The sequence below is a fragment of the Spermophilus citellus genome (genome assembly GCF_964194105.1).
Source record: "Spermophilus citellus genome assembly, chromosome: 4".
Taxonomy (NCBI): Eukaryota; Metazoa; Chordata; class Mammalia; order Rodentia; family Sciuridae; genus Spermophilus; species Spermophilus citellus.
This window is the reverse complement of record NC_138185.1, coordinates 15,872,766-15,895,692: the sequence shown is the minus strand read 5'-3', so window position 1 is coordinate 15,895,692 and position 22,927 is coordinate 15,872,766. Positions and strand designations below refer to the sequence as shown.

The 22,927-nt window shown below is 44.8% G+C and overlaps 1 protein-coding gene across 4 annotated transcripts in view; it reads left to right on the top strand.

Moving 5' to 3' along the window:
* The first annotated feature begins 9,358 nt into the window (after positions 1–9,358).
* Positions 9,359–22,927, top strand: part of L3MBTL1 (L3MBTL histone methyl-lysine binding protein 1) — a 36,909-nt gene continuing 23,340 nt past the window's right edge. For 3 of the 4 annotated variants that reach the window (XM_081290181.1, XM_081290182.1, XM_081290180.1), the window contains exons 1-6: positions 9,359–9,958; positions 15,432–16,021; positions 16,398–16,539; positions 16,794–16,944; positions 17,076–17,196; positions 17,824–17,905. In XM_081290181.1, the coding sequence (XP_081146307.1) occupies positions 9,679–9,958; positions 15,432–16,021; positions 16,398–16,539; positions 16,794–16,944; positions 17,076–17,196; positions 17,824–17,905 (1,366 nt within the window). In that variant the 5' untranslated portion in view covers positions 9,359–9,678. The remainder of the gene's footprint in view (positions 9,959–15,431; positions 16,022–16,397; positions 16,540–16,793; positions 16,945–17,075; positions 17,197–17,823; positions 17,906–22,927) is intronic. The other variant, XM_081290183.1, reaches the window with a different exon arrangement.

The following is a 22,927-nucleotide window of genomic DNA, read 5'->3' as shown; positions in this document are numbered from 1 at the left end:
CACAGGTAGAGCATCCCTGGGTTCCGTGCCCAATACCAAGCCAAAGTAGGTTAAAGAAGGCTGAAAAAAGTTTGGCCAGGTGTAATGGTATATACCTATAATCCTAGCAAGATTAAGTTCAAGGCCAGCATCAACTGGGGATCCTGTCAAAGGAAAGTGGGGTGATGTAGCTCCAGTGGTAGAGCAGCCCTGGTTGTGCCAGGAGTTGAACCTAGAGGCACTGTTTCACTGCAGTACAGCCCACCCTTTTTAATTTTTTATTTTAAGATAGTCTTAGTGCCAGGCTGACCTCAAGTTTGGGGTCTTCCTGCGTCAGCCTCATTTTTTATTTACATGATTTTCTTACTGAGGCATCTGGAAGTAGAAAACATTGTGTTCCTTTACCCAAAAATAATATTGTCTTTTGGTATCCTCTGGGGCTAGGATATGCCCATGGGAGTCTGCCCAAGTAATAGCAGGTCATCTGTTGGAACTGTTACTGTTGGGGTCCTGGAATAAATTCTGCCAGTTTGGAGCAGAACACATGGCCAGACAGCCAGGCAGGGGCCAAGAGCAACCCATGAGGACAGGATGCTGGGATCAGGCTTTCCTTGCTTAAGAGAAGCAATAAGAGGATCCAGAGGGATAGCCCACCACTGGCACCCTAGAGAGTGAGAGAGTAGCACATAACCTGGTGTGGTGGCCTCTGTGAGGTATATATGTACCCATGGAGGTGTGAGGCTGGGTCATGGTTGTGATGGTATGTCGTACATACAATGAAATGCAAGTATTTGGAGAATTGGTTTCAGGATATTGCCTCATATTTCAAAACCCCAGATGGCATATTTTTGTGTGTGTGTTTTGGTGGTTCGGGGGTTTCTGTGTGTGCGAGGGGGTGGGGGTGGGGCTGTGTCTGTTTTTTTTTTTTTTTTTTTTTTTTTTTTTTTGGTACTTTGGATTGAATCCAAGGGCACTCTACCACTGAGCTACATTCCCAGTTCTCTTTATTATTTTGAGAGGGTCTTGCTAAGTTGCTAAGGGTCTTGCCATGTTATTGAGGCTGACCTTAAACTTGACAGTCCTACATCTTTGGGATTTCAGGCCTATGCCACCATGTCCAGCTCAAATGTCATAGTATTTCCATACATACACACATCCTCCTGTGTGCTTTAAATCCTCTCTAGATTGTAAATTCTGTGCTACCACAGTTGTGCATTGCACATTTCAGTCAACCATGTGCCGCACATATCTCACTGGTCCAGAAGATAGTATCACCTAGTGATGTAACTGTCGTAGTTTTAAAGTATTCTCAACAGTTTTCACACAACGAAATCTCCTAGCATTAACACATGACCTAGTTACTTACTGAGGGAATAATAACAATCTGCAAATGTGGAACCCATAGATGGAGGGCTGAGAGTTTCTGTTGATTTGGGTTTGTCTCATGTATCTACATGATTGCATTGTCCACAGGAATGCCTCAAGAATGAGACTTTGATTTATCATATCCAGTGACTTGTAGTAATAATCTGGGTCACTGTAAAGTCACTTTTCTCCTTTGTAATTAATAGTTTGTGAGGGGATAACTAGAGTCTATTTAATGCCCACAGCTTTGTCAAAATATCTACTGTGGAATTTACTGGTGGTGATATTTTAAGTGTTTTATTTGTGGCTTTACCATAGACCTACACCCCCAGCCCTTTTTTATTTATTTTGAGATGAACCAGCTCACTAAATTGCCAATGGCCAAGAACTTGAGATCCTTCTGCCTCAGCCTCTCTAGTCACTGGGATTACAGGCATGCGTCATCACAGCAGGAAGAGCTTTCTCTGGGAAACTATCTTAAGTCTAGAAAAAGGTTTTGGAGGGGGCTTCAGGAGGGAGCCAGTCAGCAAGGATATGAAAAAGATTTGCTAAGGAGAAAACCATGGTGGCATCAGCTTGAGCTCCATTACTCTGGAAGCAAGGAATTCCCCTAGCCCAAGGCCAGAATGGGAAAGCAGAGACATCATTTGTATAAGAGGAATATATAAGAAAAAGTAAGTTGCATCCTCATTTGTAGAACATACCTTCTAGTACTGAGAAAAATAGATGGTGTTAACAAAACACTTAGCCACTTATTAAATAGTAACTGCCTTAAATAGAGCTAAACCCTGAAACCCTGCTAGCTAAGTAGAGTATCTAACGTCTGTAGTTCATTGATAAATGGTGTGAGTGTACTAAATGTGTTGCTCCAATGACATTCTGAATTTCAAACATCAGTGAGAATAGTATGATGGACCACCCACATACTCATCTAGCTATAACAATATCAATCCACTTCCTCCAAGGAAATAGTAGACACTTCATCTGTAGTTAATTCAGGTGTACCTCCAAAAGACATGAAAAGTCTAAATCGAGTTCCTATACAATGTATTTGCTGAGGAAGCCAGGTCACTGTTCTGTGAAGTTTCCCAATCTTAATTTTGCTAATTGCAGTTTTGTTTCATGAAGCATATTCTGTTCCTGCATTTCCTCTAATTCAATCATCAGGCCTATAGCAATTGTTCTTTGACCAGCATCTTCATCACCTACAAACTTGTTAGAAATGCAGCTTCCCACCCAAACTCAGAATGAAACACTAAGAAACACTTAGGTGAGGGGCTGGGGTTGTGGCTCAGTGGTAGAGTGCTTGCCTCCCACTGTGAGGCACTGAGTTCAATCCTCAGCACCACATAAAAGTAATATAAAAAAAGGAAAGATATTGTGTCCATCTTTTTAAAAAAAATGTTAAAAAATAAACACTAGTGAAGCTCAATCAAATGTATTTTAGCAAGCCTTCTGGGACATACTAAAGTGTAAAACTATTCCAGCAATTTTATCAAATTTTTTTCAAATTTTTATTAAATTCTAATTTGATTCTTCCAAGACTACTTGGGTGTCTTGTTATAATGGCAGCCATTGATCTTTGCCTAGATTCTTCAAACCATGAATTCATGATTTAAAACATTTCAATACATTACATTTCTTATCATTTTTACCTTGCTGCCTTCAGTCAGCAAGATTTAAATTGCCTCCTGAGTTCTTTTGAAATAATCTTAGTAGGTTTCATGCTTTCTTGTTTGTAAGATTTCAGGCTCATCTTCAACATTTCCAGTCTGGAATCTAAAATCAGCCATTTCTCCAAAAGAGCCCTGGTTCTTACAGAGTAGGGCCCACTAGAGGCACAGCGCTTCAGGTTTACTCTAACCTGATCAAAGCAGAGCAGTACCTGGCCTCCCTGTCTTAATAGATGCTTCTTCAGCCGAATTCTAGGCCGTTTCTGGAAAAGGGATGAGGAGAATTCAAGAACTGTTTCTCTAAGACTCCTGTAGACTCCTCTCCATCTTCAAAGAATTTAAAACAGATAATGTGCACTGGGTAATAAAGAAGCAATATTCAGAACCTAAATTTCAATATGATTCTGGAGTATACAACAGCACTGTGAATGGAATGAGTAAATAGGATTTTAAATTTCATTTTCATCCACCATTGCCTGCAGACCCAACAGGAACAGACCAGACAGCAGTGTGGATGTGATTATAATAAGACAATCACAGATTATTTTCAGGAGACCCTCAGAGCATAGTTGCCACGAGTCACCATGTGGTCCAAATTCACATTCAATAAACAACACTAAAGACCTTCCTGGACATGGGATAGATCAGATTATTGTCAGAAATACTGACTACCTCCCTATTCCACTTCCATGAGCAAAGTACTTCCCATCTCTTGATTTTTACCAATGGAATTTTAGCAGGTATATTAGGTAGTTTGAATTATGCCCTCCTCCTCTTAGAATGTTTACAGTCCAATCCACGGAATCTGAATAGGTAATGTAAAGCTACATGATAAAAGGAACTTTGCAGATGTAATTAAATAGAGGTCTGTAGATGATATTATTCTAGGTTATCTGGCTGGGCCCAAAAGAATCACAAGAGTCTTTATAAATAGGGAAGCTGGAAGGCCAAGAAATCAGAAAAGATTGCTGTGAAGATGTAAACAAACTCTGGTTTGAGGTGCTATACTGCTGGCTTTCAAGATGGAAGAGGCCATGAGGCAAGGAAACAAATTGTCCCCAGGAGCCACTGGAGGGAGGGCAGCCCTGCCAACACCTTGCTGTGGCCTACGGAAATCAATTTTGGACCTCCTGTTTTCAGAACTGTAAAATGATAGTTTGGGGGGCTGGGGATGTGGCTCAAGTGGTAGCGTGCTCGCCTGGCATGCATGCGGCCCGGGTTCGATCCTCAGCACCACATACAAATAAAGATGTTGTGTCTGCCGAAAACTAAAAAATGAATATTAAAAAATCCCCCCCTCCCTCCCTCTCTCTCTCTCTCCCTCTCTCCCCCCCCTCTTCCCCTCTCTCTCCCTCCCTCCCTCCCTCCCTCTCTCAAAAAAAAAAGATGATAATTTTTATTTAAGCCATAAAGTTTGTGGTAATTGGTTCTCATGGCTCCAACACTACTAAAGGTTTGAGAAACACTTGCACAATCGGGCTTGCTCCCTTGACACTCTGCCATCTCCCTGAGAAGAATATTTCTCAGCCAGCCTGCCTTTTCAGGGAGATGGATGAGAACTGCTTGTTAGCCCCACCCACCTACAGATTGAAGCAGAGCCCAGCCAGATCAGCCAACCTGCACATCTGCAAAATAAAAGTTGTGTGCTATTGCCAGGTGTGGTGGCGCATGCCTGTAATCCCAGCACTTGGGAGACTGGGGCAGGAGGATCACAAGTTCAAGGCCAGCCTTAGTAATTTAATGAGACACTTATCTCACAAAAATAAAAGGGCTATGGATGTAGCTTGGTGGGAAAGCATCCCTGAGTTCAGTTCTGGGGTGGGAGGGGGGCGTGCTACTCACTTTGGGAAGTTAGCAGCAATAATAGATAGCTAATATGGGATACTAGGGAGCCCTACATGTGTTTTTACCATACATATGTTTTTACAATAACCATGTAGGGATTGGGGTACTGGGTTCCCAGTCTTTCTCTGCCTGTTCAGAGCCTCAGCAAGCTCACTTTTCATCCATGCTGTCTGCCTAGGTTCAGTTTATAAGAGGCAGTAGTAGGATTCGGGAGGGAGGGAAAAGATTAAAGTTAGGGTGTTTACATAGCTCCCTCCCTCAGGCTTAATTTAGGCTGGCTGTGGCCCTTATCCAAAGTCCTCAGTGTAAGACCTACACAGTTCTCTTGTTCCACGTCCTGGTAACTGCTCCTTCCCACCACCATGTCCTTGCTCCATGGTTTAATGCTAACAATTGTGATTTTCCTATAGCCTGCCCACATCTTTAAAGTGGTGTTTTATATTTTAATAAAAGTGTAAAACATTACACTTGATGGTGTAAACTAAGTAAAGTTAGCAGAAGTTTTCATTAACCATCAAAAACCAGGAAGAGGTTCCTGAATAAACAAGTGCGCCAAGCAATTTTATTCTCACCCTTTAACTTTACCAAGAGGATACTACCTAAAGCCTTCCTCTGACAGTGTCTGACCTACCTATCAATCTTGCTTGTAGCTGAAAACCAATGTGTTCTTTGAGTGTAGGAAGAAGGGAGATAAGAAGATAACTTCCTAGGAAACCCATTTGAACAGCTGATTGTGGGATTACTTTGCACCACACACCCAGCTCACCACTGATTCTTTTAAGAACACAGTATTTTAATAATGACAAAATGGAGAAGGACTCCAACAGCAGCACACAGTATTTCCTCCCCAATACCCTGCCACCACCCAAGTCCCCATTTGATGGTCCTACCTCTGTCACTCAGCCACTTCCCCCTCTCCATTAAAAATAAATACAAGTGAACTTGGGGTATAGCTCAGTGGGGGAGCACTTGTGTATCATGTGTCAGACCCTGGATTCCATCCCCAGCACCTCAAAGAAAAGAAAGAGTATGAGTGAATTATGCCCTTGTGTCAGGTAACAAGGAGAGGAATTCCAGACATTCTCTTGGCCAGAATAAACTTCTGTCTTGTCCCATGTCTGATGTGTGAGTCTGCTCAGCTGGATCATCTATTCAGATACATTTTAAAGGATCTATTTTATTATAAAAGGCATTTTTAATACTAAGTCATAGCTGTTACACCATTGTATAGGGTTTGTTTTTTGTGTGTGCCAGGGATTGAACCCAAGGGTGTTCTATCACTGAGCTACAGCCCGTCTTTTTCATTATTTTGAAACGGAGGGTCTCACTAATTTGCTGAGGCTGGCCTCCAACTTGGGATCTTACTACCTCAGTCTCTTGAGTTACTGGGAGGACAGGTGTGCACCACCACAACCAGCCATCACCTGTTTCTTTGATTCCTCTGTTCTTTCACTTATATTCAGCCCTGCGTTAGGCAAGACAAAGAGCATGGATCCCCAGTCTTCAGCAGCCTGTGGGTTTAAACAAGGCAGTCTGGATGGGCTCCGGAGCTAAAATTCTGGGCTTTATTTTCTACCTCAGCTTAATCTGTTGAATGAAATTTATGGGAGGTCGTTGTTTTGGACTGAACTCCTGCTCTAGGCCCTAGTGGAACTGACCACGCCAAAATGGAAGCTAAATTTTTATGTCACCAACCAAAACCAAGCTGTTTAGCTAACTTTCCAAGGAATCAAGAGATGACAGTCAAGTTCCCAAACAGGTCAGTTTTAGCCAGCATGGAAAGGAATAAGGACGTGTTCTCTGCTTTAACCCTTCCAAGGAAGTCTTCAGAAGTAACCTGTTAAGGGCTAGAGTTGTGGCTCAGTGGCACGGGTGAGACACTGGGTTCGATCCTCAGCACCACATAAAAAAATAAATAAAGGTATTGTGTCCATCTACAACCAAAAAACAAAAAATACTTTTAAAAAAAGAAGTAACCTGTTAATTAATCTGCCTTTTTATTCATTTACAAATTTATTTTGAGAGTCTCTCACTAAGTTACCCAGGCTGGCCTCAAACTTTCTTTCCTCTTGCTTCAGCCTTGAGTCGCTGTGATTCTGGGTGTGTGTCACTGCACCCAGCAACATGTTTATTCAATAGTCTCCTTCAAATTGTACTGTTATCTCAAGTTCTTGTGGGTGCTAATCTTTCTACTTACTAGATCTGCCGATGGTTAAACAAGGCATATTGTTTCCATGACTATTTTGTGGTTTTTCCTGTCCTGAGCATTCCACTTGGCCTGAATTGTGGCAGTGTCCCTTCTGAGCAGTTGTATATTTACTTCTGCAAGTATATCACTTGCCCAGGATCAATTTTGCATTGTTTCCCTAGCTTGAAGATGTCTATACCAGGAGAGTAGTAGTACAAATTGAGAATCCCAGTCTACATAGTGTAGACTTAGGGGCTTAATTTTCCAAAAGTTGGCTTGTCCTTGTCCTCTTCCCTGGACCTGAGTATCCCAGGTAGAGACAAGCTTCCTTTCCATCCTGCCCCCCAACAACACACCCACACATACTGGCATACTGAGTTATATATCTGGTGGGGGGAATGTCCAGTCTTTATACAAGGAGATTCAACTCTAATTCCAATACCATTTGGTCCCAAGATCCCTGTCGCTCAATGATGGTTGTTTCTCCCACAACAAAAGAGAGGTCAAACCATCCCCTTGTTTCTGTTTTCCTCTTTGTTTCTGGCTCCTGCAGATTTCCCCTTGCAAGTTCAGCTGTGAATTTACTTCTTATCCTTGTGTCTTGCTTGGTGCTTTTCTTATATTTTATGCAGGATTTTAAAATCCTGTGTTAAAAAGGATTCCCTACTAGTGCAGTCTGATGTCAAGGAAACCAGAAGTGTTTTCTCACATCAAGGGCACCTCGTGATGATTTTCCTAATTCCAGGACTGCCCCAATAATGGATCATACTTTCTTGTAGAAGCAAAGCTACAGACTGCTTATAAACAACTATTTTTTAATGCTTCCACATTCCAACAAATTTGGGGTCCTTTCTTGGGTAGGGGTTAACATGGAGAAGACACTGGGCGTTATCAGCCTGTAAAACAGAGGAGGTTGTCACTTGAAGGAAAGGCTGGACTTGCTCTTGACGATGGACACCAACAGGGCAAACTCAGGCCACATGAGGCAGACCCTTCCCCAAATTACATCAACTTGTGAAGGACACTCCATCCATGAAGGGCTGAATGAAGTAAACAAGCCAGAACTTAAGACTAACAAATACTACTAATGGGCAGAAAAATATTACAGCAACTCAAATCCATGTTCGTTGTTTGTTTCTGGATCCCACTTGCTCAAATTTCATTTGTGTGTCTTAATCACTGTCTAAAAGATGCATTTGTTATTGAGCAGCCATGTGTTTGTGTAGGTTCACGACTTTCTTTTTAATCCTTTGAATACCTAAAATAAACCTTTTGGAATCCAGAACAAGCACAGTCTGGGTACAGATGAGAGAAAACCAAGTGATGGTTGTGTGTGTATTGGTGTGTATAAAGAGGCTTCCATTGTTATGGCAACCAGCATCCTTATCTGATGCAATCCTGATCCCAATAATATGAGATGTGATTAAAAATTGACATTGCAGCAAGGCGGAACACATGTAATGCGTTGGCGTGGTAACCAGAATAGTTAAATTCTGCATAAATTTAAACCTGTTGATCAGAGCAATTTGGGGGATTTGCTCACAATTAGAAACACTTTTTTTTTTTCATCAGGACTAGGAGTCAGCAGCCTAGATGTCTGACTGGTGACCATGACCCAAGGTCAAATTAGACCTTAGTTTCCTCTTCTGTAAAGTAAGGAATTAAATTTAAAAATCAGTGTGTGAGACAGATGGGGCCCTGGAGAATTGCCTTGTTTCATTTGCTTGGGGGTATATAAATTAATCAATCAAAAGATACTTCTTGAGCATACATTCTGTGCTAGGTACCAGTGATTAAAAAAATTTATATACATATATGAATGTGTATGTATACATACATACATATGTGTTGTATACATTTATGTGTGTGTGTGTGTGTGTGTGTGTGTGTGTGTATAAACGATGGGCAGAGAGATGTAGCTCAGTGGTGGAATGTTAGCCCAGTGTGTGGAGAGGCTCTGGGTTCAATTCCTGGGTTTCATTTCCAGAAAAACATACACAGAAAACCTAACGTGTTTTCCTTCCTCTTGGATCTTTCAGTCTCTTAAACTGTTGAATTACTCAAATCTACATGAAGTAATAGCTGTGTCATATGTAAGACAGGTGTTTTGTATTACAAGAACCAATAACAAGATTTGACTAGAGAGCTCAGTTGATGAAATTGAAGCACAGGGGAACAGTGCTCAAGTCAACTCCACAAGGTGAACCATTATTTAAAGAGCCATATGCCATGAAGTAGGTGATAGGGTTTACGAATGTTGAAACAGAAGGCTAAGGGGAGGAGCTAGAGTTGTGGCTCAGTGGCAAGAGCACTTGCCCTGGGTTCGATTCTCAGCACACAGAAAATTAAATGAATAGAATAAAGGTCCATCAACATCCGCCAGAACCTATGCTGTGCGAAGCTCCCTTTCCTGGGCCAGTTTCCAGAAGGACCCCTTGACTCTCTTCTCTAGATGAGGGACAGGCGAGGTGGGAAGGCGCTGGATGGAGCAACCAACCGACTGGGATACATGCAGCGGTACAGCCTTGTCTTTTGTCACCCATCATCCAGCTCGGGGGTCCAGCAGGTGCTCTCTCTCTTCCCGGCTCTGTGGCCCCCGGTCAGCCACCCTGGGCACCCTTGGCTGGGATGCAGTGGGGCGGGGGGCAGGAAGAATCTCGACCCGACCCGCCTGCGCAAACCGGTCCCAGGGATAAGGGGGAACTGGGCCGAAGCCGCCCGGGCCTTGAAGAAAGGCAGGAGGTCGCGGTCGCCCGAAGCCCCGCGGTCTCGGACAGACATCTGCGGGCACTCGGGCTCCGCGCTCTGCGTCCCGCAGCGAGGCGGGTCCGCCCCCTCGAGCGCGCAGGCGCCGCCGCGCCCGCTCTCACCGCAGCTCCGCGCGGGGCGGCCACCGCGGGCCTTGCAGGTGAGCACCGTGCGGGCTGGAGGGTCGGCTCCGGCGGTCCCGGGCGCCGCGGTCCTCGCACGGCGAGCGCTGGGCCCTGCGGTCTTTCCGCTCCTGCGGCGGGGAGGCGGCTGGGAAGGCGGCTGGGGCCGGGCGCAGCGCAAGGCGGGCTGGGCGGGGGCCGAGCGGCAGGGCGCGGCGGGCCGAGGGCGAGCGGAGCCGGCGGGCCGGGCCGGGCCGGAGGGCTGGGGCGGGCGGGGCGGGGGTCTCAGCGACGCCCGCGGGGACAGGGGACCGCTTTTATTAAAGGGAAGGAGGGTGCGCACGGCGAGGCGTGGGCTTCCTTTAGGAAATGGGCCATTTGGCAAACTTTCTCTTTCTTATTGTTAATTTTTGATATTTATAATGGAAAATAGGACTTAAAAATTTTTTTTTAGTTTTTTTTTCCTTCAATGTAAAGGGAAATAATAAAAAGATTTCCGCCATTTTGGCCTCTAAAAAAGTAACCTACGGATCAGTGACCGCCCGGCCCGCTGCTGGCTTGGTCGTGGAGGCAGGTGGTGGGTCTGGATGCTGGAACCCAGGACCGTGCAGAGAGGTACCGTCCCGCGTCCGCCCCGGACGCTTCGGCCAGGGAGTGGGGCGGGGGCCCCAAGTTTGCAAGCACTTTGTTGCGTGCGCGGTTTCTGTCTCTGACACTTAGCTTACCACTCCCAGTACCAATCAGGGCATTTATTGGGCGTCTATGGTTTACAAGGCTTTGATGGGCAAGAAATAGGGAAACCCTTGCAGGCACCAAGAGACAACACGGACACATTTATTCAATAATTGTTTATTGAGCATCTGCTATGTGCACTGCTCTGGTCTGGGGATTAGTCCTTTTAACAGGTCCCTGTAAACAGATTGAGAGTTGAGGGTTTGTTGTTGTTTTGTAACAGAGATTGAACCCTGGGGCAGTCAACCACTGAGCCACATCCCCAGCCCTTTTGTTATATTAACAAGGTGTCTCTAAGTTGCTTAGGGCCTCGCTCCCAAGCCATTGGGAAAGTTGAGGTTTGAGTGTCAGTTTAGTGCCCTTGTGAAGACAGCAGGGTTGGACAGTGAAAAGTGAAATGCTTAAGTAGTCTCAACAGGGGTCTCAATCTGTCCCAAGGGAAACTCTGCAACTGAGATGGCCCTGTAGATGCCCCAAATTAAGGCCTTTATATCCCATATCAACCAACCATCTGGAGAAAGCCCTGGGGTGATGCAGCTGCCTTGGTGAAGGGCAATTCCAAGAGAACTTACAGCTGATGGTAGAAAACTTTCTCTATTACCCTCCAGAAGCCCAGATTCTTCTAGATTCCCCTCTCACCTGGTTTCAGGCCCTTCTGAGTCTTTCCCTGGATCCTCTTCCTCTTCTCAACTCCAAGACACCAAGTCTCCTGCTCTTCTCTACTCTCCTGTTCTATTTTTTTTTAATTTTTAAAATTCTTAATTTTTGGTATTGGGGATTGACCCCAAGGGTGCTCTACCAATGAGCTACATCCTTAACCCTTCATATTTTAAATTTTGAAATGGTCTCGCTAAGTGGCTCGGTACATCACTAAATTGCTAAGGCTAGCCTTGAACTTGTGATCTTCCTGCTTCAACCTCCTGAGTCATTCTCTTTTAAATGCCATGTATACATGATGACTTTCAAATATATATATATATATATATATATATATATATCTCCATCCATCCATCCCCAAGAGTATCTGTTACCTCTTTGAGTATAAACTACACAAGAACCCTTTGTCTTGTTTGCAGCCATATCCCAAGAGCACAGAGTGGGGCGGATGCCTCCTTGGTTCTCCAGTGTTTGCCATAAAGGGCACCAAACCCAAACAGAAAGGCAATCTGTCAGCCACTCCTTGATAGACCTGATATGTGACGGGTTTTAAAACAGAAGGGAGTTTATTAAGAAGTAACCATATTTGTCAGGTACAGTGGCTCATGCCTGTAATCCCAGTGACTTGTGAGGCTGAAACAGGGGATCACAAGTTTGAAACCAGCCTCAGAAATTTAGTGAGGCCCTAAGCAACTTAGCAAGACCCTGTCTCAAAATAAATAAATAAATAAAAGATCTGGAGATGGCTAGGGAGGCTGAGGCAGGAGGATCATGAGTTCAAAGCCAGCCTCAGCAAAAACAAGGCACTAAGCAACTCAATGTGACCCTGTCTATAAATAAAATACAAAATAGGGCTGGGCATGTGGCTCAGTGTTGGTCGAGTGCCTCTGAGTTCAATCCCAATACTAAAAAAAAAAAAAAAAAAAAAAAAAAGTAACCATATTCAATTTTAATGATTGCCAATATTTTGAATAAAAAAGTTAAATTCTATTTAAAATAATTAAAAATTGTACAAATACTTCAACTGTGCAAAGCGAAATAATTGGGATTGAAATTTAGGGGCTTCTGTTATAATTTTTTTAAATGGGAAACTGATCTTGATTGATTTGGGTGTTGTCTTAATCAGGTTGTATAGCTCACCTTTGCCTACCTGAGTATTTGTCTAGTTTAAACCTCTATTGTCATATGCCTCCATAATGTAAAGTATGGATTCTGTAGAAAATAAATGAGTGCACAAGAACAGAAAGAGGTTGAGAGCAAGGGCAAGAGAGACAGCAACCACTACAAGCTACCAGCCAGAAGTTACCAAGCTTCCTGGAATTTCTGTTTAAAGGGAATTGATTAATATTTGTTGAAGGCCTGCTGGTATCAATACTTCAGTTTAATTTTTTTTTTTTTTATGTCCAAGCTTCACCAAAACCCTTTGAGGTAGGTATTATTACCGCTTTCATTTTACACATGAGGAAACTGAGTCTCAGAGGGAGTAAGCTACTTATTCGGAGTCACGGTATTAATTGAGGGAGCTGAGATTCAAAATCTGCCTTAGGCCTATGTCTGTGATTTTTCTATTAACATTCATCCGGAGCCATTGCTAAGTACTGCAAACAAACAGCCAAGAATCCAACACTCTACAGGGTGTGTGTGTGTGTGTGTGTGTGGAGGGGGTTCCTTTTTTTCTTCTTTTCTTTCTGGCATTGGGGATTGAACTCGGGGCCTTGTGCGTGTTAAGAACACAGTCTACTACTGAGCTGCACCCGCCAACCGATCTGCCGTGTTTTTTTTTTTTATTATTAATAAGTTCAAATTACTGAAATCCCACACAAATACTTGTGTGTTTGTGGGGTGCTGCTGGGGATTGACACAAATACTTTTTGTTTTGCTTTTGTTTTGTGCTGCTGAGGGTTGAACCAAGGGCCTCATGCGTGCAAGGCAAGTGCTCCACCAATGAACTACATCCCCAGCCCTCAACACAAATACTTTTTGAGCACCTAGTGTGTGTCAGGAGCTATTCTATTCAGGATACAGCAGTGAACAAAAAAGATGAAGACTTTGCCTTTGCCTTTATGTGTTGGTGACTGATCAAACACAGAAATAAATAAATCAGAATCACAATTGATTGTAACAAACAAACAAAAGTGGAAGAAACACAGTAACGAGACAGTGGCAGGGTGGGGTGGGAGGTGTGCTGCTTTAAACTCATGGTCAGGAAAGACCTCCTTGTAGGAGGTGACTGCTGAGCGGAGGTCTGCAAGGTGGGAACAAGCCAGCCAATCAGAGGGCTTGGGGAAGAGCCTTCCAGGTGGGAGGCAGAGCAGTGGCAAAGGCTCTGAGGTGGGAACATTGGACAAGCAGTAGACAGAAACCAAAGTCTGTCAAGGACAAAAGAATATATTGGGAAAGAGTGGTGGAGGATGAGGTCAGAGGAGAAGCTGGAGGTCAGATTCTACAGGGTAAAGCACTCTTATTTTATTCTAAAGACTTTCCGGAGAGCCATTGAAGAATTTTACATAGGGAAATTATGTGATTTGATTTATATTTTCATAGCTTATTGGAAAATCTCTCTTTTTTGGTAGCACTGGGGATTGAACCCAGGGCCTCATGCATACTAGGTATACACTTTACCTCTGAGCTATACCCCCTGCCCTCTTACTGGAGAACAGACTGTAGTGGGGGCAGGAAAGGAAGCAGGGAGTGAGTTAGGAGGCAGTTTCAGAAGTCCAAGGAAAGCTGGTGGTGGTTGGGACTAGCACAGTGATAAAGGATTAGAAGTGACCAGACACTGAAATGTGTTTCAGAGGAAGCACCAACAGGCCAATTACGCATAAAGCCATGTTGTCTAGTACATTAGTCATGGCCACTCTTGCTATTTAAATTTAATTAAAATTCAGTTAAAAAAATTCAGTTTCTCAGTCACACAAGCTTAGTTTCACATGTGGTTAATGACTATAGTATTGGATGGCATACATACAGAAAATTTTTATCATCACAGAAAATTCTATTGGACAGTGGTGGTGAGATAGTGGCCAACACATTTTAGGAGTTGAATAAATGCTAGATATTAAATATATTATGTCATTATGTCTTTTTTTTCATGTTCAACTTTTTATTAAATGCCTCTACTGTCTGTGCTTTATTAAAGCTGAATCTCATGCTGACTGGGTTTTCATATACCACCCCTTTGTTCTTCTGACACATGCATTGGTTTAACAGATGATTCAGTGCCCACTCTGTACTTGGGTACAGACAGAGTGGTAGGTAGGGGGCATAAAATGACAAAAGATCCTTCTCCCAGGAAGATGAACCTGGTTAGGTGGAGAACCTAATATATGTAGGCTCTGGATCCCCAGAAGGAGAAGGGCATGCTTCTAGTGGAGGTGGGGTCAGAAAAAAGGAGAGTTTGGGCTTGGCTTGGGCTGTCATGAGATTTCTGGCCAAATGGAATCTTGATTTGAGTCATACTTCCTGAAGTCAGTTCTGTACACAGTTTGCATAGCACCCACACATATGCCAATGTGCCCATCTTCAGAGAGAATAGGGAAGTTCAGGGCCTGGCCAGAGTGACCTGAGTAGACCTAGAAGCCAGACCTGATGCTGGGCCTCTAATTCTACCACGCGGCCTGCACAATGGTTTCATTAATGAGGTTCTAGGCATAAAGTTAGTTAGAAGAGATCGAAATAAAACACACAGACTCAGTTACCTTATTTATATTGCTAGGTCCGAGAAGGCTCACCTCCCTGGTTCCCGCCTCCAGCCGCCCAGCAGGGCAGCGAGGATTACTCTGGGCTAGCAGGAGAGAGAGAGAGTGAACACCCCAGGGAGTAGCCTTTTATTGGGGAACAAGAGATTCAGGGGAGAATTCCATCCAATGAAGGTTGGGGGGGGGCTGCACTCCAAGGTCAGGGTCAGTGATTGGGTCCCCGGGGTTAGTGGTCAGGCACACCCCCACACAGATGGGCTCTCTCATCAGGAAAGGGCCCGGAGACGACACAGCCAAAGCGCCTCAGACCCTTAACGGGAGTCACCCAATCACGTGTTAGAATGGCTTCCCACATCTAATACATTTACTTTTTCCAGGGCTAAGGCTGACTTGACTTGCATTCTCATTTCCCTTGCTTTCTCAGAAAGGTCCCCTCTTGATTACGCTGGGGACTGTTTGGCTTGTAGACCTGTCCGGATGGAAGGGCATACTGAAATGGAGGTGCTGAGGACACTGAAAGGGCCTTCCACAGGGGAGGTCAGCGTGCATCTGGTGGCCAGAGAGAGCTCAGGTTCCGGTCCTCACCTACCCGCAACTGCCTTCATCATTCCAGGTAGGTCAAGCTCAGGTCTGGGGAGAAGGAGTATGGCCGTGTTTGCTGAAGCAGGTGTGGATCCCAGGGAGATCCTAACTTTTCACTTTCCTATACCTGCCTTCTTTCACTTGGAAGTAGTAGAATTGAAGAGGGCCATCAGGCCCACCTGTGTATCTGTGTATCCATTCACAGCCAGCTCCGCCACCCTTGGCCTGCCCAGCAGTGCCTTGGATGTGTCCTGCTTCCCCCGGGAGTCCATCCATGTAGGCGCCCTGGAGCGGGTGGTCGGCAGTGAACCAATCACAGCCACTGTTCTGCCACAGCTAAGCGCCGGGGCAGCAGCGAATTCTAGTACCAGCACCGTGCAGCTGCTGGAGTGGACAGAAGCCGTGGCTTCGCCCCCTGGGAGTGGCCTGCGGGTCAGTGCCTGTGGGGATTGGCTAGCCTGTGGAACCGTGGCCGTGGGGCGGGGCCTCTTGGCCTGGAGGTGGGGCTTCAGGTGGAAAGTGGGAGGGGGGCTGAGATGATGGATTCTGCGGGGTGGGGCTTTCAGCATGTGCCTTGGGTTGAAACAGGCCTTAGAGGCCCTGGGGGCGTGGCTTGGAGTGAGATACCCTGGGACTGGTCCTGCAGGTGTTGGGGGCGTGGCCTAGTGGGGGCAGGGGGCGGAGCCTTGAGGCCTAGTGGGGCCCTATCCAGCATGAGGCCTGAGAAGGGTGAGCACAAACCTCCACCCCAAAGTGGGTCGAGGACTTGGTGCAGGCTTTGCTGTCCTCACACTTTCCCGTGCTCCAGTTTCGGATAAGCGAGTATGCGCCGCTAAACATGGTGGGAGTGGAGCAACCACGGAGTCCAGAGCTGCGGCAGGAAGACGTGGCTGAACAGGAGGACAGCGGGGCCCCGGAGGGAGGTGGCGATGCGGGCACCCAACAGCCCGGTAGGAGCCCGCTCCCCGGGCCCTGAGCTGGGGCACTGCGCGGTGTGGGGTGAGGCCTGAGCTCCTGAGGAGCATCCGCTGGGGGCGTGGCCCCGCGGTTCCTGCAGGTGTGCCCAGGGGTGGCTCCTGAGTGGAGAAGGCTGGGAGGCTGTCCAGTGTGGAAGTGGGACCAGGGAGGCAGGGCCTAAGGGCCGTGGGTGGAGCCTGAGCATGACTGAAAGGGTGGGAGGCCTAAGGCCCAGTTGGCCCCACAGGGGACCTCCCCGAGGACTCTCCAGAAGAGCTCTCTCAGGATCCCCCAGAGGACGATAGCGCCTGTCGGTGCCAGGCCTGTGGGCCTTCTCAAGGCACCGGTCCAGATTTTCTTTGCTCGAATGCCGGCCCCTCTCAGCTGTTCCAGGAGCGGTAAGGGAGAGGGGGTCGCAGCTTTCTTGCTCTGTCTTCCGCTCCCAAAGCCCCATTTCTTTTCAAGTGTAGGAGGGGGATGGGTGGTGCAGGGCTGATGGTTCTTTGGCTGAGGCTGCTCTTCCCTTTAGGTCTGTCATCGTGGAGAATTCCTCAAGTAGTGCCAGTGCTTCAGAGCTCCTCAAACCCATGAAGAAACGAAAGCGCAGGGAATATCAGAGCCTATCAGAGGAGTCTGAGCCAGAGGCCATGGTAGGAAGAGGGCAGGAGGAAGGGGAGAGGGAGGCTAGAGCACATGCTTCATTCCTGTTATCTTCTCTTCAATCCAAGACATAAGCCTAGGCCAGAGACGATTTGTCATATTTTGGGACCCATCTTGAATACCTGGTCGAAGGGTAATAAATAATCTATTTCCTGGAGTGCCCATCTCCTTCTATTGTTAGGATTGAGACACATTCTTGTGAACTGGTACCCAAGGTAGATGTATAGGAGGTGGAAAACTCCATCATTGGAGGCCATGAGCCAGGCCCAAATCAGGAAACAAGGCTGTAGCTGCATTAGTGGAAAGAGACAGAGCATGGAAATTCTACTGAGCAGGTAAAATCAGCATGGGGCACATGATCATGTATTCAGTTTCCCCACCCAAGAATGAGAACTCTAGTCAGGCTGTGCAGCAAGGGTGTATGTGTCCCCATGATTCTGTACCCAAGTGGCAGCAGTTTGTCTGCTTACTCTTTGTTCCTGTTGGCGGCCTAGAATGAATTCTGCCTTTTTGGAGCAGAACACATGTGGCCACAGAACCAGACAGGGGCCAGGATCAGAGACTGGTGCCTTCAACTCATGAGGACAGGAAGCTGGAATCAGGCTTTCCTTCTACAGGAGAAGCAAGAAAGAAAGGATCCAGAGGGTCCACCCACTACCAGAACTGCAGAGAGTGAGGATTGGAGCAGCAGCCAGCCTGGTATGGTGGCCTGGGTATATATATTTGTGTGAGGTGTGTATATGCCTGTGGAGGTGTGAGGCTGGGAGTATGGGTCATGGTTGTGGTGGTATGTTTTACATAACCAGATGAGCATGGGTTAGTGTATGTGAAAGAAAAGATTGTTTTTGGCTGATGTAGTAGTATATGTGTGTTCTTGGGGGTTATATTATGTGTTTATCCTTTATTATTCAACTGTGACTAGGCCTCACAGCCAGGGATGTCTTAGCTCAGTATCTGAAGACTTGAGCATCCTCTATTGGCACCAGATGGCATTGCTGGCCATTGGTCTGACATGCCTTTTTCTGGTCTTTTGATTCTAAGAAAAATGGAGCAGAGATTCATTCATAGTTGGCTCCAGCCCTGAGGCTTTCTCTGTTACACTCTTTAATATTCCCAGGTGACAACTGTCAACTGGAGCTTAGTACCATTTATCACACTTGTAATCACCTAGATTCTGTATAGCAATTTGTTTAATGTTTATCTTCCTCTGTCCATCAACAGGGACTGAAATCGTTTTATTGATCATTGTATCTTGTTTGCTTACCCTAGAACCTGGTATAGAGTAGGTTCTCAGTGAATAATTTGTTCAATAGATGAATAGATTATTTTCGTGGTTCTTTATGGACTGTAGTTCAGTTGCATGACTCACTGACCACACATATCTGTTTGAAGTGTGCATTTTTTTGTATCTTCACAGAGTTGTGTAATAATCAGCTCATCAATTTTAAAACATTTTCAGTACCCCTAAAAGAAACTCTATACCCTCTCAAGTCCCCTTTAGCTCTTGCCAACTATCAGTATGCTTTCTGTATAAATATATTTGCCTATTTCATATAAAAGGAATTATATATGTGGTTCTTTGTGACTATTGTTTTTTTTTTTAAACTTTTTTTTTCTTTAATATTTATTTTTTAGTTTTCAGCGGACACAACATCTTTGTTGGTATGTAGTGCTGAGGATCGAACCCGGGCCGCACGCATGCCAAGCGATCGCGCTACTGCGTGAGCCACATCCCCAGCCCCGTGACTATTGTTTAATTCACTTCAGCACAGTGTTTCCAAGTTTAGTCATGTTTTAGTGATGCCGGCCTTGGAAATCAGGATCTGGTCCTCGCTCCCACAGTGTTGAAGATTAAATACTCAAGAAACATTGAGGCAAGCACAGAAAGCAAGTTTTATTTAAGAAAGGGACACAATAGGAGTTGGAGTTGTAGCTCAGTGGTAAATCATTCGTCTAGCATGTGTGAGGCACTGGGTTGAATCCTCAGCACCACATAAAAATAAATAAATCAAGTAAAGGTATTGTGTCCATCTAAAAAAGAAAAAAGAGACAGAACAGAGGTAGCAAACTTTATTGGAGAGAAGTCAGGGTCCAGAGCTGGGTGGCCTCAGGAGGGCGTATGACTTGCCTTTTATAGATCCTCAGAATCCCCAGTCTGGCTCTTTTTTTTTTTTTTTTTTTTTTTTTTTTGGTATCTGGAATTAAACTCAGAGGCACTCAACCACTGAGCCACATCACCAGCCTGATTTTGTATTTTATTTAGAGACAAGATCTCACTGAGTTGCTTAGGGCCTCATTTTTGCTGAGGCTGGCTTTGAACTTATGATCCTCTTGTCCCAGCCTCCTTACCCCGCTGGGATTACAGACATGGGCCACTTGACTGGCCAGAATCCCCAATCTTAATCTCCTCATATTTTTCTTCTCCATGTATGTGCCTAAGGGCAGGAAGGAGGGGCACAGGGGGCAGTCATTAGCAACCCATTAGCCACACCATGTTAGCAACCCATTTCCTTTTCTTTGATGATAAGCCCTTATCTTTCCTACCCAAGCATTACTATCTAGCTGACTACCTATCCTTCACCTCTGTCTCATTAGCATGCATGCATCTGTACTTTATTCCTTTTTATTGTCCAATAACTTTGCATTGTAGGTATGTACCATACTTTATTTGTCAATTAATGGATATTAATTAATGGATATATTGCTTCTGCTTTGGGACTATTGTGAATAATGCTACTTAATATGAACATTTATGTGCAAGTTTTTGCATAAGCATGTTTTCATTTTTTTCTTGGCATATACCTAGGAGTAGAATTGTTTGTTCCTGTGGTAACTCTATATTTAGCCTTTTAAGTAATTGCCAGACTTTTTGTTGTTGTTACTGGGGATTTAACCCAGGGGCACTTCACCTCTGAGTTACATCCCTTTTTATTTTTTATTTTGAGATAGGGTCTCACTAAGTTGCTCAGGCTGACCTCAATCTTGTGATCCTCCTGTTGCAGCCTCCCAAATTACTGGAACCAGGTGTGTGAGACCAGGCCCAACCAGACTGTTTTTCAAAATGGCTGCATTGTTTTACATTCCCACCAGCAATGTATCGGAGTCCAGTTTATCCATATCCTCACCAGTACTTGATCCCCTCCCCCCCCCCCCCCCCCGCCCTCTCTCTTAAATCTTAGCCACTCTATTGGATATGAAGTGGTATCTCTTTTTTTTTTTTTTAAAGAGAGAGAGAGAAAGAGAGAGACCTTTTTTTTTTTTTTAAGAGAGAGTGAGAGAGGAGAGAGGAGAGAGAGAGAATTTTTAATATTTATTTTTTAGTTCTCGGCGGACACAACATCTTTGTTGGTATGTGGTGCTGAGGATCGAACCCGGGCCGCACACATGCCAGGCGAGCGCACTACCGTTTGAGCCACATCCCCAGCCCATGAAGTGGTATCTCATTGTGGTTTTGATTTATATTTTCCTGGTGGCTGATGACATGTTGATCATCTTTTTATGTTCTTATTGGCCATCTATATATTTTCTTTGGAGAAATGTCTATTCAGAACCTTGCCAATTTTTTAATTGGGTATAAGAAACAGATTTTACATTGATATTCAAGAGTGCCATACAGAATTGGAAAACAAGTCAAGAAGATGAGTGTATAATTCAGTACAAGACATCAATGAATATGTCACTTTAAGAAACTTTTCTTTTTTTGGTACTGGGGATTGAGCCCAGGGGCACTTTACCACTAAGCTACATCCTTAGCCCCTTTTTATTTTTTTATTTTGAGACAGGGTCCTGCTAATATTGCTTAGGATCTCATGAAAATGCTGAGCCTGGCTTTGAACTTTCATTCCTCTTGCCTCAGCCTCTTGAGTCTCTAGGATTATGGGCATGCACTACCATGCTCTCCCTGTTTACAGAAACACTTTCTTATCTGAGGTCCTTAATCTAAATTTACTTGCAAAAATCTTGACTTATTTATCTAAGACAGTCAGTCTGTGGCTTTCATTAGAATTTCAAAAGGCTCTTAAGATAGTAGCTCTGCCCTCAGGACCTGGTTGTCTCTTACAGGTCCTACCTCAATATTGTCACCATGGCAATCACATTTCAACAAGAGTTTTGGAAGCCACAGCATTCTACCCCCCCCCACACACACACACACACTCCTGTCTTCCAACAGAGTGCATTCATTACACCTCAATAGCTGCCAAAATTTTTACCTTTCTTTTTTTTTTTTTTTTTTTTTTTTTTTTTTTTTTTTTTTTTGGTACTAGGGATTTAACTCAGGGGCACTTGACCAGCCCTATTTTGTATTTTATGTAGAGACAAGTTCTCACTGAGTTGCTTAGCACCTCGTTTTTGCTGAGGCTGGCTTTGAATTCGTGATCTTCCTGCCTTAGCCTCCCAAGCCACTGGAATTACAGGTGTGTGCCACCACACCAGGCCCAAACTTTTAATTAATTTCAGCATCAACTAAAAAATCGAAAGTCTCACCTAAATTAGATGTGAGTGCAAGTCAGGGGATGATAAAGGAAATTTCCCTCCAGCTATGAGCCTGTGCAATCAAAAAAGTTGTCTACTTACAGGATATGATGGTGGTATAGGTGTAAGATAAATGTTGCCATTCCTACAGGGGGAAAGAGCTGGGGGTGGGGGAGTAGTAACTATGCCAATTAATTAACTCTACCCATTAACTATAACCATAATTCCAAATCTAACAGGGAAAACAGCATTCAACCTTAAAGCTCTAACTTAATCTTTCATACCATGTGATGCTACCTGGACCTACTGTTAGGTTTAAGCTCCAAAGTCTTGGGCAGCTCTGCTCTGGCTACTTTTACTGGGCTCAGCCCTAGCAGCAGTTGTCACAGGCTGGAATCTTGTGCCTTTGGTTCTCCCAGGCTAGTGTCACACACTGGTGGCTGTACGTTTCCGAGACCTGGGTAGTGGCTCCGCTGCCGCAGCTCCACTGGGTATTGCCCTAGTAGGGCTGTGCAATGGCTCTGCCCCAAGACAAGTTTCTCTCTGGCCCCTCAAACTGACTATGACCTCCTTTAAAATCTGAGTGGAGGAAGCCATGCCCCCACAGCACTTGTATTCTGTGCCTGCAGAATTAGCACCATGTGAATGTCACCACGGTTCACAGCTTATGACTTCCAGAGCAGCAATTCAAATTGCCCTGGCCTCCTTCATCTATCACTAGGTGGCTGTGAGTATGTCACCAGACTACTTGGAGCAGAGACCTAGGGCGGTCCTGAGCAATAAGCTCATGAATGGTGTCCCCAGTTCAAGGAGGATGTCCTGGGCCCAACCCTGGCAACCATTCTGCTTTCCTAACTCTCTGAATGGGAGGAGCAGCCTCGGAAGGTCTCTGAAATGATATTGGGGTCATTCTCCCATTGTCTCCTTGAATAGGTCCTGGCTTCCTCTAGCCATATCACTCTCTTACCAAACAGTTGCTTAGCCACACCCTTGGCTTGTTCTCCTAAACAACTTTTTTTTTTTCCTATATACATGGTCAGGCTGCAAATTTTCCACTCCTCTTCCATCCGTCTCTTGTTTTTTTTTTTTTTTTTTTTTTTTTTTATGGTACTGGGGTTTTGAACCCAAGGAGGGCCTTGTGCATATCAGGGACATGTTATAATACTGAACTCCGTCTCCAGCCCCCTGCTTCTCTTAAAAAATCATAAATCCCATCAAGCTTTTTCTTCATTCTCACATCTTGGTGTA